General features: G+C 51.7%; 1 protein-coding gene across 2 annotated transcripts in view; it reads right to left on the bottom strand.

Annotated features, from left to right (window-relative positions):
* The window catches only part of ASTN1 (astrotactin 1), a 315,493-nt gene that overhangs the window by 11,772 nt on the left and 286,210 nt on the right, over positions 1-17,511 (bottom strand). For both annotated transcript variants that reach the window (XM_044267351.1, XM_044267352.1), the window contains exons 18-21: positions 12,991-13,124; positions 9,209-9,360; positions 7,993-8,128; positions 2,748-2,848 (exon numbers count right to left, since the gene is read on the bottom strand). In XM_044267351.1, the coding sequence (XP_044123286.1) occupies positions 2,748-2,848; positions 7,993-8,128; positions 9,209-9,360; positions 12,991-13,124 (523 nt within the window). The remainder of the gene's footprint in view (positions 1-2,747; positions 2,849-7,992; positions 8,129-9,208; positions 9,361-12,990; positions 13,125-17,511) is intronic.

Genomic DNA, 17,511 nt, shown 5'->3' with positions numbered 1-17,511 from the left:
CACAGAGAAACAAAGAGTGGTCGCCCCCAGGCAGGCTACTTGATGTCAGCCCCTCTTCACTCCAGAGCTGCTGCCTGTCCCTCTATTCCTGCAGGCACGGGGCTGCAGATCTCCTCGCCTGCATGACCCCCTCGAGGCACCCCCAGCAGACTGCTGCCTTCTTAGCAAGTCTCAGGAGCCTCCTGTGGCCGGTAAGGCCATTAGCAAATTCTCCAAAACAGAATTAGCCAGGGCGCCTTTTCATCACCTCTGCCTCTCTGGCCTGGAGTAAGAAATCAACAGATGATAACTGAAGGGGGCCACGGGCCTCTCCAGGTAGCCTCTCATCTGAGGGTTTTCAACTCCAGACTCTGTTTCATCATCAAGGGATTCCGAGAACTTCAAAAGTCATTTGGTCCCCACCTTATAAGCCAGGAAGCACCCACTCCAGAGAGAAGCACATCTGTCTTAGAAAAGTCTCCACTTCCCCAGAATGCCACAGTGGATTCTAATAATCCTTGAAAGGGAGAATTTTATTTTCTACCTAATTTGAACCCTCTTTTTCTCTCTCTCTCTCTCTTTCTTTCTTTCTCTTTCTTCTTTCCTTTCTTTCTTTCTTTTTTAAACCTAGGTCTTTTCTTCATTCAGAGACAAAGAAAGGTTTTCACCCTTTTACACACTGACCTTCTAAATATCTAATTTAACATCACAGGCAAAATGGGAATTGACATCCAATAATGAGTCTGTGTGCTGACTCTGTTCAGCGCTCACTTTGTGACCCTGGTCAGCTAGTCATTCAACTCCGCTTCTCCATTTCCACATCTACAAAATGGGGGCAGTATTCTATCCATTCAGTACCTCTTCATTGGGTCCCTCTCCGAAAGCAGACTCTGCATGGTAGTGGTAGCATTTCCAAACTAGCAGAGACATTGATGCTGCGGTTCTAAGTGAAGCCAGTTTCAGTCAGGGAAATTTTGTGGCTAAGCACATTGCTGGTACCGCTGAAGTCACCTCATTATGTCCCCTGACTGCTGCTGTGTCAGGTTGACTACGAGGGGCACAATGTTAGGATGTATATTCCCCAGCATTTACTGAACAGTTACCTATGGGATGGACACTTAAAAAAATAATGTAAATTCATTCATTTAATTCTTACTAGCATCATATCAGGTAGTGAACTATTATCCCTTCCCCCATTTTATAGAGTAGTAAACTGAGGCATGAAGTGAAATAAGCTGCTCAAGGTCAAGTACATAGCGGAGCAGGAGTTTGAAGCTGGCTGGTCTGACTCCAGAGCCCAAGATTGTTGGTAACCAGTCATCATGCCGCCCTCCTTCTAAGGGTTAGGGACATAATAGTTGGTAAACCAAAAGGGACTCTGCTGTCCTGGAGCTCGCTGTCCAGGGAGGTAGATATTGAACACATGATTCTAATAACAGAGATGAATGTGCAGAAGGAAAGTAACATGATATTGTTACTGGCACTGACCCTTGATCACTTGATCCTTGATGTCTTGACTGCCTCGAGAAAGGGACACTTGACCTGAAATCTGCTGGCTAAGAGGAGCTAATCATTAATCAGGGGTGGGGATGAAGGACGGTCTGAGTAATGAGATGGACACGTGCAAAGGGCCGGTGGTAGGAGTGGGAATGTGTGGAGGACCTGAGAAAGGCAGTGAGGCTGAACTGCAGAGATTGATGGGGAGAGTGGATGAGAAGAAGCTGGAAAAGTGGGCGAGGGTCACCTCATTTAGGTCCTAATGTGTCTGTTAAGTATTTTGGTCTTCGTCACAGAAGAATGGCAATCCATTCATGAGTTTTAAAGGCCTTAGGGCCTTAATATGATCAGATTCCTAGGTTGAAAAGAGCTGTGTCATACACATCAAATGAGGCGATGAATCTGAGAATCCTTCCAGAAGCTGTAAAGTGCTGCAGCATTGGTGGTTAGTTAATGTGGACCTGGTCCCCATTAATGTGGACCTTTCCCCCCCGTGCTTTTGCATCACTGTGCGTACCCCTTGATCCCTGCAGGCCTGTGCCCCTCATGGGCAGCTGGAAGCCCCTGGAGCCTGGAGCCATCTCTCAGGCGATGTGAGGGGCCAGGTGTCAGCATGGCCATACTGTTTCCCTTGCTGAGACCTGCACAGCCTGAGGTCCCTGTGATGGCCCGAGTCCTTGCTCACGTGCGCATCAGGCCTGGTCCCCCGGCGAGCCTACAGTGCTTGGCCAGAGCTCTGTTCTTGTTCTTTGCCCGGAAGGGGTGCCCGGGACGACCAAATCCTGGCTGCGGAGGGCATGTGCTACTTCTCCGAGCAGGGGACACTATCGAGACCCGCCGGGGAGCCTTGTGAGGAAAGGGAGCTCCAGCAAGTGTGCCGTTTGCACAGATGTCCACACCCGTAGCCTGTGTTTTCTTTCAAAAGAACTTTGCAGATGGACACACTCATATGAAGAGAGGACTCCTGAGGGCAGAGGTCAGGGACTCCATGGACCTCAGCACCTGGTGTGCTACCGTGTGTGCCCAGGGCTTCCATCAGTGTGTCCTCCCGGCTCCCTGACTCCCAGACTGTGTGAAATAATGGGGGCACTGGGAGGATCTCTGCCGGATCACTAGGATGATCTCTGCTCCAGGGTGGGCCTTGAGTTCTCCCCCTTCCCCGCTAAACCCTGCGTTATTCTGTTTGACTCCCTTGCTCCCGCTTCCATCACAGTGAGGGGAGGCCCCAGGGGAGTCCCTCTGCAGGCTTTGCTGGCCTCAGTGTCACTTACCCTGGGCTTTGACATCATCCACCACGGGGCAAGGCGTCTTCACAATGACGTCGCTGGGCCTGGAGCGCCGTCCAGTGTTGTCCACTCCCCACAGGGTGAACCTGGCCGACAGGGGAAGGCGTCGTTAGCAGAGATGAGCTGAGGCCCCGGCCGATGGCCACACTCTGTAGGGACGGGCTTGCAGCAGGGCACAGAGCTGTGGTTCCCAACCAGGCGCCCTCAGACCGGCAGCATCAGCATGCCCTGGGCACCTGGCAGCAACGAGAACTCTCCCGCCCAACCCCAGCCCGACTACGGCAGAGCCTCTAGAGGTTCTTCCCTTCTTGGGGAGACTGAGGCACCTGAGCCTGAGGCATATGTATCTGAAGACACCTGGGCCAGAACTTGGGCTGGGTCTGAAGGGCCGATGCTGAGAATGTGATGATCTGGATGGGGGCGGGGTGGGGACCACAGCCGGGGACTGCGTAGGACTACCTGGCCTCCTGGCTGTCCGTCAGGCCCGGACCAGCGCTGGGCTTGCCCTCCTCCCTGCCCCAAGAGGCTCAGTCCATTTCACTGGCCTCTCCTCCTTGGGTCAGATCCACCTTCTTTGCCCGGTACTAAGCCCCACCATCACCCTGGTCCAAATTCCAGCACCCTGCGTCCCTTCTGTCCCCGTGCCCCTTCCCTCCTTGGTCTGAGTGGGCTCCCTGCGCCACACCAGCCCCTCCCCAGCCTCCCAGGGGCTGCCTGGATCCCTAGCAGTGGCAGCCCCCCGAAATGTTTTCATCGTCTAGTCCTCCCTCCCACACACCTGATCAGCCCACCTGGTACGTACTGTTCCTAGAATTGTGACTGAGGCCACCACATGGCAGCTGGGGCATCCGATCGGCCTGTCGGATCCTGACCTGGCTCTGATCCTGAGTCTTGTCCTACAACCCGGGTCTCAGGCTGGGTCTCAGGTCTCTTCCACTGCTCACCCACTCCAGACTCTCTCGAGCTAAGTCTCTCAGGGTTGGGCCCAGAGGCAGCCAGTGCAGCCTGCAGACCCACACCCGCTGTCTGGGATTCCCACATGTCCGTGTCCCACTTGGACACGCCCACACACACCTGTGGCCCCTCCACGGAGCAGGACTGCTAGGGAGAGAAAGGAGAGCCCGTGAGGATGGCCACCATCCTGCAAGCTGGGCTGGGACGGCCCCCTACGGTCCGAGCAAAGTTCCTCTCTCCCAGAAGACCCTGAGGCCTGAGAAGTCCAGCTCCCCCTCCAAGGGTGGGCCACCTGATCTTTGTGGCAGACTCTGTGTGACTCTGCTGTTGGCAGGCATTTCTCACCAGAGTCGGGAAGTAGGAAGCCCTGTTCTCTCCCTGGCCAGTGCACAGGCACCATGTTGCTAGCGCCGGCGGCCCCAGGCCCCAGTTCTCACCACCAGCTTCTCCTCCTTGTCCCTCCCCACCATGGGTCTGAGTCCTGCTCCTGCGTCCCTGCCCTGGTTTTCCTTGGCTGCGATCCAGCCTGCCTGGTGCGCTACGCTCTGGGAGACAGCTCGGCCTTATCTTTTCCCCTCTACCTTCCAGGGTCCTGAGCATGGCTGATGAGGAGCCTGATGTCATGCTGCTTACCTGTCTGACATCACCTGCCCTACACAGTGTGTAGCTGGCTTCCAGCCACTTGTCGTGGTCCACCGTTACATAACCCTTTAATTTCTAGCAAGGTCCCTGGACTGCGGTGAGAAATGTCCAAACACTCGGGCACCAAACTGGTTATCAACGGGACCCCCTGCTTCGGTGCCCGGGAGCCAGGCATGGTGTGACCCCCACCCCCACGCCAGCTGCTCCCACTCCTCTGGGCAGCGTCGCTCCGAGCCCTCCTTGCAGTAAGCTCCCCACTCACTCCATCCCCAGCTGGGAGGAAAATGCCTGTGCTTAAGTCGATTCTCAATTATCCTGAGAGGGGCAATTAGAACAAAATTTAGAGTCCCGAGCCCTACTATTTTTAATGGCAAAGCAAGGTGTTAGGAAAGAAGATGCTTCCTCTAACCTTCTAGGTAGAGATGGAGCTTATCCTCAGAGCCATTCCTCAGCGGGCGGGCTCCGCGGGTCCTGGGCGGTGCGGCCGTCAGCCAGCTTACATTTACTACCAAAGCCCGGGGAGCACTTTCCATATTTTCATGGGGAAGTAGCACACGCACTAACTCCGGGAAGGGCTGCTCTGTTCATTGGCAGCACTGTGGTTTCCACCATCGAGCACTCACGGTAAGAAGGTGAGCTGGACTGAGGGCCCAGGAGAGAGAAGCCCTACTCCCGAGCCGGAGGGCTGGCGGGGAAGTACGGTTACTGCCTCGTCCGAGACTGCCCGGCCGGATTGTTCAGCCTGTCCTTAGAGCCTGTGATGACCCGTGTGAGTGTGTGCGTGAGAGAGGGTGTGTGTGGGGGTGTGTGAGTGTTTGTGGGTGTGAGTGTGTGTGTGCGTGTGAGAGAGAATGTGTATGGATGTGAGAGAGCGTGGGGGATGTGAGTGTGGGGACATGACGGTGTGTGGGATACGACAGTGAGTGTGTGCAGTGTGGGAGCGTGGGTGTGCGTGAGTGATCTCGGAAGGTGTGTGTGAGAGTGATTGTGAGAATGAGTGTGTGTGTGAGTGAGAACGAACACAGCCTGGCTCTGGCTCCTAAAACCTGGTGTGCAAGGAGCACCCTGGTGCCCCGTGTCCAGGGCTGGCTGCTCGTGTGCTACTTGCACGCGCCCCTGTGCAAGCGTGGCGGATTCTGCGGATGGCTCCGGGTCAGCTCCCCTTTCCCAAACTATCTGTCCGCTCCCACACGCGCCCGAAGGCAGTGGTTCTCCTGGGAGCACAGGCTGGGATGCGCCGGTGGGCTAGAAGGGCAGCCACCTCCCCGCTCCGGCCTCAGTTTCCTTCTCTGTAGACTAAAGTATTGAACCAGGCACACTTTCAGATCCCTTTCAACCACGGAATCCTTAAATGTTTACGTACTGTGGGCCCAGAATTCTCCCTATCGTGTTTCTTAACCGCATTTAATAAAATGGGCAGGAGGACAAAACAAGCCCGCGACGCTGAGACGCACGGCTACCTCCGTGGAGCCCAGAGGAAGAGCCAGCTCCACGCTCTCCCGTGAGGAAATGCCACGGTGCTGCTAGATCCTTCCAGCAGCCTGGAGCGGCTGCGGAGCGAGAGGCGGTCAGTGAAGGAAAGGCAGGCCCCGACTCCGTTCTTATCCTCAGACAACCAGCTTGCCATTCTGCGGAAGTCACTCTGTGTTGCTGAAGCTCAGTTTGCTCAACTAGAAGACGCGAGCAAGACTCCAACCTCGCAGGGTCCGCAAGGGTCCCCAGGGACTCGCACACACAGTAAGCACCCCATAAAGGAAGGCTGCACTCTCCCTTTTAATAATAAGGGAACTTCGTTGCAATCCTGGTTACAATGACTAGTGCTCAGAAACAGAACCAGGCTTGGGGCCATGTGTTTCCAACAATTAATCCAAGCCTTTCTCCTCGTACCAGGCTCTGAAGATCTGCCCTCTGAGCTCCAAGAGGACCGGCGCCCCTAGGCCCTCCGCTGCCGTCTTCGCGTGATCTGCAGCGCCACCTAGTGGAGCGCCCCCTTGCCGGCAGCCTCTTCCCGCAGCTCCACGCACTGTCCGGGACTCGAAGGTCCTCAACACAGACAGAAAGTTGGTGCTTGTGAGACCTAAGAGCGACGCTGGAGGTTCACCGAAGACAGCAGACTGGGAGAAGGTATCCGTCTCGGGTCTTTGTTCAGGAAACGTGGCCAAATCAGGCCAACGTGGGGAGGGTCCCAAGACGGGTGAGGGCTGGTCCACAGGAATTTCACAGTTCCTAATTAACAGTTGTGACTAAGTGACAGGAATTAGTGAGCTCTTATTATAAGTGAGAATTCCAGTTTCACTGAATTTGAGGCATTTTGCTGCATTGTCTCTAATTTTTCCTCTTTCTGCCTGTTTCCCTCCTCATAAAGGGCCATAGCTGCCCAGTAGCAAGAGAGCTAAAATCCCAAGGAGGCCAGCTTTCCCTTGTCCTGGTAACAACCTTTCCATCTCTCTGTATTTTCCAGCTCCTCTAGAATATCCCTTGCCTTTATGTATCTTACTAGTAGGGCCCCCAGTTACATCTCTTTCCTCGATGGAAAACATTCAGCCTAAGCATCTACGTCCATCTTGGAATCCATGCCACTCACATTTCTGGCAGGTTGTTTTGTTTTTAACCTTTGAATTCTTTACCTGTGGAAATGGAAGTGATTTATTCTGGCTACTTTGACTCTATTCCTGTGACCTCATCTGTAAACTGTAAAATGTTTTTCACACCTATGGGGTCCAAAGGTCCCAGAACTACATCACCAGGGTTTCTGTCTTGCCCCCTTCTCCCAATTTTCTCATCATGACTTAGATTCTTTCAGTCTCTCTCCTCTTTTGGTGGGTTTTTGTTTTTTTGTTTTGTATTTTTTTTTTTTAAATGTCTCTGCTTCACAACTACTTTCCTATTGTTCCAGGAGCACAGGGAGACGAGGAAGCACTTCCAGGGAGAATGGGGCTATTCCAAGTGCCATGAGCTAGGAGTCCACAGTGTTTTCTTTGGAGAAACGTGCTGACCATCTCTGCCTCTATAAACTATTTCAAAGTCACTGGAACTAGCTTCCTAAACCAGAGTTCTTGCTATTCTGCAGTTTTCATCTAAAAAAAAAAATTAATAATCTCCCTTGACTTTAGAGCATTCACTCTATTTTTCCAGAATCACTTTCTTCCATTCCCTTGTACTCACCATCTGCTTCCACTCGATTGAACTACCTGCTACTCACCTTCACGCCTCTTTGCTTTTGCCCTTGCTCATTCTACAGCCTGCTCTGCCTTTTCCCACGTCACTCTACCTACTGAAATTCTACACGACCCAAGTAAGTGATGTCCACTCTCGTCAGAATGAGCCTCTCCTTTCTCTTCTCTTCCACATATGCTTGTCCTTCCATCTAGCCCTTATGTCTTCCTATCTGATATTAAAGTGAGTTGTTTGTATATTTCCTTTCTGTGTTGCAAACCCTTTGAAGGATGGGGCTCTCCTGCCTTTCTTAATCCTCCCTTTCTAGAAAGTTCTCTATAACGCCAATCAGGATAAGACTTGAGAAACGCAAAATATCTTCCTGAGTTTCTGAGGGAACTCAAGCACAAAAAGGAAGGAGCTCAGAGCCATGGGACATTCAGGGTAAGAAACAGCTAGGCAAGCGTATGTCACTCACATGTAGATGGAGTCCGGTTCCAGGCAGCGAATGATCAGAGAGATGGTGGTGAGCTGTCTGTCTGGCACCTGAGCGGGCATGGCACAAGGAGACTTTGCTCCAGAGATGATGTCGTCCACAAAGCTCAGCACCGTTTCTGTCCGGGGTGGGTGGGTGGGGAGGAATGGAAAAGGCCATGAGAAACATGCTGGCCAAGCAAGGAGATGGCACAGGTTCCTTGAGAACTTAACATTAGAGCTGCTTGATTCTTGGTCCCCAGTCTTCTTGAATTTCTCATAGAGAAAAAAGACCTAGAAGGAATTGTCTTTTCTGTTTCATGTTTAATCAATTTAGAGCCATTTGTCCAGAGTGAGTTCAGAAACAACTATGGCAAGATGTACGCACACGTGTGAGTTCTTTTATGAAATGTTCTTGGCAAGGGCAGGGAGCAGCTGCTGTGGGCAGCGGTCCCTGCGAGCCCTTTGCAGCACCTGTACACATCAGAGACAGGGCCTCGGAGGTAGCAAAGGACAGCTCTCCGTGCCAGAAGGCCGTGCATGTGTCTCCCGGGCTCAAGGACCATTTCGGGAGAGCTTTTTTACCCTGCTCAGACTGCGGACGCCACCATCCTGTGGGGGACCACACTCACGCGTGGGTTTTAGGGATGATTTATGTTGACCTTTCCCTACGTGTAGGCAGCAAAATACTAAGACATGGGACATTGTTCATGGGGTGTTTCCACTTCTTGAAGACTTCCCTCTTCTAGCGGGACCTGGCAACTGCAGAGTTTGCTTTAGGACAAGACATGGGGTAAGCACATCTGTTTGCTCATGCTTTTGCCCAGAGGGGGGTTATTAGCAAAGGAATTTTTTTTTTTCTGTAATCATGGCAGTGGTTAGCACAGAATTGTTTCCTAATTGTGGGCTAGGATAACTAGTGTACTGTATTGTTTCTTTGTGAGTGTGCCTAGAGGCAATGAAATGGACACCTCTTTAATAAACAAAAAGAAAAACAAAATCAAAACAAGACTCCGTCAGAGGCTCACCACGCAAAACTCTTAAATGGATGAGATGGCTGTTCTTGTTCCCTCCTCCCTGAACACACCCTCAGCCCAGCTTCTCCTGCACTGCCCTTGGACACCGGGGCCCTGGAGCATAGACCAGGAGGCAGGACATTTTTCTTTTCTCTTCCTTTTACCAACGGATTGAGATGAACCCATGAAGTCAGAGAGACTCACCTGTCTCCACCTTGGAGTGGTCCATCCTGTCCGTGACCTTTTCTTGACGAATGAGGTAATCTACAATCTGCACCCCGATTGGAGGCTCTGAGTGTTCCCACTCCAGGACCACGAGGGTGCTGCTGGGCTCATGAACCGTGGAGAGTCTCAGCCTGAGTACAACACAGGAAGAGACATGACATGAGGGCCCTGTCGAGCCCTGCAGTGCCCTTCCGATGCTGGCCACTTTCTCAATGGTGACACACTCAGGTCTTCCTTCTAACCTTTCTCAACCAGCCACTGCAAGGGTCTCTCTGAGCACCTGGCTCCTTTACTAGAGAGCCATTGTTCTTGGAGATCCCTGGAATCTGTACTTTATTACTCTTAATTGCCTGTTACAGATTAGGAACTCAATGTCTGTTTGCAAATAAGTCAATAAGTAGGTGAATCAAAGATGAATGAGCGTCTACCTCTTACAGGGTCAGCGGACAGAGCCTTCTGGGTGGCTGTGTATAGGGCCTGGAAATGTAATTTCTGAATTTGCTCTTAAAAATAGGAGAATGTGCCGATAAAGTTTATACCATGGCTCACTGAGGCGGTATCTGGGAGAGCCCTGCCTTAACAAGGCCAAGGTCAGCTCAGTTTCCACAGTGTTATCAGGATCTGCACTGTGGAGGGACCCCAGCTTCCTCTCTCGCCAGCAACACTAATAAATTTTCTTCCTGATACCTTCTGCTCGCTGGGCCTTGCAACAGGCTCAGTTTGGAGGCCATGCTCCTGGGGGGAGTTACTGGGCAAGAGAAAGTTGCCCACAGCTCAAGTTCTCCTCGGGGTGATGTCCTATGGCTGCAAACTTGGGCTCCAATTTCAGGTTCTTTCTCTGCTCTTGGGTTTCGTTGAACATCCTGATTCCTAACTCCAGTCTTTCTTTGCTTTTCCCAATTCAGAATCTCCTCCTCCCATGCAAATTATCCATTTTGTCCATTCTTTGGCCTTGCCATTTCATACATCCTTGTGCCTTGCGGAGACTCCCTACACGTTATTGATGTCTGTGGTATGGATCTCCTCATGGTCCAAGTGGTTTCAATTTGTTGCCTTGTTCGGACTTCACAGGTGTATCTCAGATTTCTCACTTGCTTCCAGTTCCAGGTTTCTTTCTAGACCACCGACTTCTGGGGATTCTCCAAGCCCCTGTGCATTCCAGTCTCCCTCTGTCACACACCATCCCTGCCATTCACCCTCATCCTCGGTCCCCATATCTCATGACCTCCCATAACCATCGACCTCTGCTCTTTACTCAGCCCACAGATGTCTGTCTCTGGTCTCAGGGGGTCACTGTGCCAGGTGCTACAGACAGAGCACACCAAGGCAATGGTCCATTTCAATTCAGCAAATGCTTGTTGAGCACCGATCACGAATCAGAATGCGCTTGGTGCTCAAGAAGGAGCAGTGCACGAGCCGGCTCCAGCCACCTTCTCCCGTGGGGTGGCCAACAGAAAACACACAATGATACATGTGACTGTAATAATGTGTGATAAGAACTTTAAGAAGAAAGCATGGGAGGCTGTGGGAGCAATAGCAAGGAATCCAACCAGTGGGAAAGTAATGCAAAACACATGCGGCTTAGTGGCTTACTATGAAGGACTGCATAGTTTGCATATGACATGAAAGATGGACTAGACCCAAAACAGAGCGGATATTGACAAAGTCATTAATTAGAGTCATATGCCGGGTGCTATTTTCAAGAAAAAAGCATTAGGAAGCTTAAGTACGTAACTAAGCCTTTCTGAGAAGTCAGATTCTGTGAAAATGTGGACTAACGCCGGCCTCTACTGAGAAAACAGCAGCATGAGTGATTTACATAGACTCGTGTAAAACCAGAGAGCATTTCTCTTTCCAATTACCAAGAAACGTTCAAGAAACTACGGTCTGCTACTAAAGGAAGTGATTAAAGTTGACAAGAGAAGTGAAATCCTTAATAAATGTTCCTGTTTATGGAAATTTAGCCCAATTTGATCGTTATCAATAACATACTGTAAACGCAGGCTTCGAAAGGAAATCAGTCCAAAGACACCAGTGGTGGGATCTTGTGTCCACTTGATGATAACTGTTTAGTGGCTTCAGTGTTGTGTCAAAATTCAGGTAATTTTCTTAGTGGGTGAATCCATCCAGAAGCACCATCTGCTTCTAGTGGCTCCCTTGAAACCAGAAGAAAGGACTATGACTAATAATGAGCTTGATTCTCTTTTGACTCAAGAGGCCCTAGTCATGGCCTCTTAAAAGAGCAGGAATCCAAGCACTGGTGGATCTAAAACTACCCGCAGAGAGAAGGCATGGAGACAAGAGAAGACGTTGGTTTGCGCTGTCTACTGTTGTGCTCTCCTCTTTCTCGGTTCCCTTCCGGTCAGTCCTGGCTCTTCGATGCCCACCAGCACGTCCCTGCAACAGGCCGGAGGGCAGCAGCCATAGGACCAGCCTCTGGCTTGCTGGTGTCCTCCTGCTGGCTCGCTCCTCCTGCCTCAGCTCTCCTACTCCCAAGGGTCCTGAGCCTCCCTTTGGGCTTTCTTTGCCTCAGCCACCCACGGGGCCATGCGACACCAGCGGTTCCTGCCAGACTCCTTATGAGACACCATATTTCTGTGCTTCACTCCCAGGGCACACGCCACAGTAGAGGCTAAGCGGGTGCCTGCCTCAGACCTTAGCCTGTCAGGGCTTACAGGGATTTGCCCAGTTCTGTCCAGCCTTCCCCTGAGAGCAAGGAAATTAGACACATTCGTCCTGAACCACCTCTGCAGCCCTCTGTGTTCTGTTCACCCCTCAAATGAAGACAGCCCCGACTGCCCATTGCCAACCCCTCCTCTTCCCAGCTGATATTTATTCGGGAGCATTCTTTCTCTCTTTCTCCTACCTGTGGTTCCGCTGCTCGTTTCTTTGGGGTTGATTTAAATCTTCTTACCTCTAGGGTCTATTTCTCCAAGCCACCCTGCCCTCTGACCACTGAACATCTCGGGAGAAGTTCCCTGCTCTGTCTCCAAGACGGTCCCACCAGACACTCGCCTCCTCCTCAAACCTGCATATCCCCTGATGCTTCTTTTCTCAGCTATGACCTATTCGTCTCCCCAGCCACCGGGGCCGAAGTCTCAACTCCCTCCCACACCAGTAAGTCGCCCACAACCCCCTCCCCGCCGCCACCACCACTGGTTCCACCCAAAGTCATCTTTCTATCGTGTCCTCTGCACTATCATGGCTGAGATCACAGCCTCTTAGGGGCGGCAGCTCTGCTTTCTGCTTGATGACCTTGGAAAAACCATCCAGCCCATCTGAATGCATTTCCTTGTCTCTTAAACAGAAGCGGTAACAGTACCTAACGGCTCCACACAGTGCTGCTACCCCGGAAATGTGTCCCTGGCCTCGTGGAGTCTCACTCCCGACCTCTCACTTCCTGCACTGCCACGTCACTTTACCCGTCTGATCTTCTGCCCGTGCTGTCCTACCCTCTCTACCTTCAGGAAGAAATTCAAGTGCCATCTCCTTCGTAAAGCCTTCACCATGCCCCAAGTTCAGACATGACCATTCCCTTTCACACTTGACCTAAATGTCTCTGATAACCCTCATGAGACCACGTCTTCTATGGTGACATTCTGTAGCCTCCCCTAAGATCGAAGGCTCGCTGAGGCCTCGCGTTTTTCTTCCTGTTCCGGGCACCCAGCGTCCTGCTTTCCCACGAGTGGATGCTCTCTAAGGGACATTGGCAGAACCCAGTGGAGCGGGCACGCCACCGAGGCAGAGAAGGGGAGGCATACACGGGCTGCGGGAGAGGCGCGCAGGTGGGGAGTCCGTCCGCTCCAAAAGCTGTGGCGTCGCATCGACACCAGTCCTCGATGACATCTCCGGTCCCCGAGCACCACAGTGAGCTCATGATGGCCTCCTGCAAGAGCTGTAAGAGAGGGACGGGTGAGTGTCCAGGAGCCAGGGATGTGTGGCCCTGCTTGGTTCTAGAGAACTTCCAGCCGGTAGGTTGGAGCCCCATGTCACCATTTTCTTGACCTGCAGTTCCTACCCCAAGAGACTGATTCTGGGAAGCCAGCCCTCACAGGACCTCCCGGGTGCTGCTGTCCCACTGGTGTCCCGGTTCATCCCTGTGGTCGAGGCTGTCACCCTGGAAGGAAGTCTTACTTCTCCCTCCTTCGCCATCCATCCGTCACGCCACACCCAGGGCCCTAGCAACAATAACCTCTTGACCACACACTGGCCTGACCCTTCTTCCATCTGCCCAAAGCACTCGGCCCTTTCTCAAATGCCTCTCCGGGCAGTCTCGTCTGCCCTCTGGGTCCTGCACAGCACGGCCTCCGCTGCGTTCCTTCACGTGCCTTGTCCCTCACGTACAGTATTTAGGCAGCTCTGCCTTGGGTTGTGCGTGCCTGCGAGGCCTCTTTTTCCTGGTGGAAAGCAGGCACCGCGCCACGCACTGGTGAAGAACCGCACTCCAGAGCCCTCCGCCCTGGGTGAGGACTTCAGCTTGGCCAGCCCCTGCCGTGGGACCTGCAGCAAATTAGACCAATTTGGTCTCCTCAGTGGGAAACACGGGACAGAAACAGCCCTCTCCCCACTGGGCTGTGGTGATGATTCCACGAAACAAGAGATGCCACAGGGCAGAGCGCGGGACCTGTGCACTGCATGCATTAGTCACATATAAATAGTGCCTCGGTCATCAGTAAACATCAGCGATCATTACTGTGTCTGGATGACAGGCTCGGGTCCTCTATGGAAGCAAACAAATGCCACAAAGCCTAGAAAAATTCTTTACATACAGTGATTTCACAGCTGCTACTGCCCTCATTGGTGAAAGGACAAAAGGATAAAATTAGACAAATCAGGGAACAGAACTTGAGATGGGGCAATTCCCTGGTGCAACAGATCCTGATGGGCACTGAACTCTCTAGTGGGGCTCTGCTGCCTCAAGTCCAGCCCGGGGACAGGGAGAGGGCAAGCAAGCCTGGCTGTAAGGCATGTGGCCGTCCACTCTGGCCGAGATCAGCTTTCTCTCTGGGTCGGCTCGTTGTCTGCAGCCTCTGTTTTCCTGTGGGTCTCTTCTCTCCGACTCACTCTTACCAAACCCACACAGAATTAGTAAATTAGAGAAATGAAGCAGCAGTCATCTCGGAAAATTTTAGGCCAAAAAAATTGGAAAGAGGGGATGTGGTGGGGGGGGCGGGGAGGAAGGAAGGAAGGAAAGAAGGAAGGAAGAAAAAGAGAAAACAAGAGAATAAGCAAAAAAATGATAGATAACTCTATAAAAATTGAGATGTCCAAGCTGAAAGCTGATACCCTAAGTGATGCGCCTCCAGGATTTCCTGTAGGCCATCTTAGGTTAGAGCAGTTGAAATAAACTTCCATATTAACCCCTTTCCCACTCACCCACCCCCTGACTGGGAGCTTCTAGGGAACAGGGACCGATTCTTGATTATCATTATAATCTGTGTGTAGTTTTAGAATTTCAAGGCCCTTTTCAGGCTAACACTGAAGTTTGAGCTCCGTGGTAAACAGGATTTACAGTGGAGGACGCTCAGAGTCGGGGAGGTTAGGGACTTACTCGCCTAATGAGTGGGGGCCCGCACCAGAGCCTGAGCCCCATGTGACGGGTCCCCGGCCGGCTCCCAGCCGGGAACCTGTTGTGCCGTAGGTGCTCACTTCATACTTTGCCTGACTGAACCAAATTCAAATCAAAAGGACACTTTCTTAAACTAAGAAAACCGACTTTCCCTGAGAGAAGCAGAATAAAGAGGAAATTGTGACGGCCCGCATACAGCCTTTAGTCAACAATTACTAGGTGAGCACCTGGAAGGGTCCGGCTCCTGGGCTCAGCATTAAGGATACAGTGGACCTTAGATATACTCAGCCCCTGACCACATAATCTTACAGCCAAATAATAAACAAGCAGAAGTTACATAAGTAACCAAATTACTAGGACTGGTGACAAGGACTCTAAAGGAGAAGGTGAATTAGGACATGAGGGACAAGGAAGGGAGATAATCTCACGGAGGGGTCTGGGAAGGTTTCCATGAGGATGTGCATTTTTATCTGAACTTGGAAGGACAGATCAAGTGTTATCCGGTCAGAAAAGATGGGCAAGTGTCCCAGGTGGAAAAACCAGTGTTAAGATGCCTTCAGCCTGGGTGAAACTAGACCTCTAAAGTCAACTGAGAAAAGGCTCCTCTGGCTGTCAGAGCTAGAGTGAAGGGCAGAGACGGGCTCAGCAAGTGGGAGGGGGCGGGGCCAGTTACAGGGGCCCTGGGGTCCATGGTAAGGGACAGTGTCACATTCTAAGGGCAGGGGGAAGCCATTAAATTGTTTTAAACAGGGGAGCAGTGTGATCAGATTTCCAACCCAAAGGAGTAAGGACCAACACTTAGGATGACAGACATTTCCTCAAAAGCTTTAACTTTCCACCTTCAGTTCACACAATTCTACAAGTTCCTACTCCTGAACCCTAGGCTATCCGTAACTACAGAAGGTAGGATGGGGTAGAAGAGGGAAACTCAAGAAGGAGCCCTTCTGGAAAGGAAGAGGAAAAAAAAATATATTTTCCTTGATATCTACAATGTAGCAGGCATTGCTTGGGGATTCTCATTTGTTATTGGATTTAATCCTGATTCCAGAAAAGAACCAGGATTTTCCCATTTTTTGTTCTTATTTTGTTTTAGAGAAAGCAGCTGAACTTTCAGGCCAAATTCACCCATTTAGTCATTCCTCCATTTCTTTCTTTCACTTGCTTACTCAGCGGAGCCCCAGCTATGTGTCAGCTGCTGCTCGGCACTGGGATTCCATAGACGAATGAGTGCTTCGCAGACTCTGCAGGACAAATCCATAAACAAACACACGCGTCCTCGCGACAGCAGGTGATACGTGCTTCAGAAGATGTAGGGACACAGACAATGGGAGCCACTTGAAGGAACGGGGCTGGCCTGGGAGAATAAGAGAGGGCTGATCACAGCTGTGGACGCTGGAGCTGAAACCTGGAAGCACTGTCCTAGCAAGAGCTTGCCCGTGGCAGAAGTGTAGGCGAGGCCATTCCTGGGAGAGAGAGGGACGAGTCTGAAGGGCCAGATGCACAACAGAAAATGTGTGGTGTTTAAGGAGGTACCCGGAGTTAAAATTTGGAGGACAGAATACAAAGCATAGTGGGGGCACAACCCAACCACGTATGCAAGGACCAAATTGGACAATGACCTGCCCTTCTAATGATCTGCCAAGGACTTCAGATCGTGTTTAGCAGATCCTGCAGAGCCCTGGATCGCCCCGCAGCTACAGGATCGGACGTCCGCATGGGACAGAGAACTCTGACGGGCGTCACGGGAACCCCAGCAAGAGGCTACTGTAACGAGGAGGTGGTGAGCTGTTGTTGCAGTGGGTGGCTGGGAGCGGGTACAGTCACGGGGGGATGGAGTCAAAGGATCTGTGACCCCTGGTGACAGGCAGATGTCGGGGAGTGACAAGAAGAGTCAGGGAAGCCTATTTGGCCTCCAGCTGCAGCAACTTGGTAGAAAAGAATCCCATTCCCTGAGACTGAGGCACAAGGGTGACTGTTTGGGCTGGGAGATGTTGGGTTGGAGATACCTGGTGGGTTATATGGTTGGACCTTCTGGGTTCTAGACTGCTGCTCATCAGTAGACTGAAATGTGACATGGGTGATCTAGCTCAACAGAAGGAACCCAAGAGAGGTTGGAAAATTTGGCCCCACTCCTACCAGAGGAGTAGAGAAGAACTCACACTGAGTTAGTGTCATGACTTAGCACACCTCTTCTCTGGCTTCTTCATTCCACATCTGCATTCTTTGTGAGGAAGGGAAAATCGGAAGGAAAAGCAGAGGAGCAGAGAGAAGACAGACTATATCTAAGGAGTAGGAGAAAAGAATCCTGGGTTGGTGACGGAAGCACCTTGGGCCACCTTGTCTATGTATTTAGAAATTACCATGTTCAAATATGGCCTGATGGATGGTCTCTCCCAAGCCCTCTCTTAAAACCTGTGCAGGGAGACAGGGAAGGGCCAAGGTCTGGCCAGTAGGAGATCCAGGGAGGGAGACGCTAACGACACAAATTCCTTTAGCTTCCCACAAATAGATGCTAAAAACACAAATTCCCAGCTTCCCCATTTTGCCCACAATGCCCCTGCAGGACACTGGGAATCTTTGTCCTCCTCTCCCCCCGCCCCAGCTTTTCCTTACTCTGCAGCTTTGCCTGCCTTGTCTCCTAGGGTGGTGCTGTGCGTGTACCCCCACCTCTGTGAGTGTACCCCTGGGGTAAGTGCTCAGAGCTCTTGGGGCG

This window comes from Neovison vison, chromosome 10, assembly GCF_020171115.1.
Source record: "Neovison vison isolate M4711 chromosome 10, ASM_NN_V1, whole genome shotgun sequence".
Classification (NCBI taxonomy): Eukaryota; Metazoa; Chordata; class Mammalia; order Carnivora; family Mustelidae; genus Neogale; species Neogale vison.
Note: the sequence above shows the minus strand (reverse complement) of the source record. Positions and strands in the feature narration are given on the sequence as shown.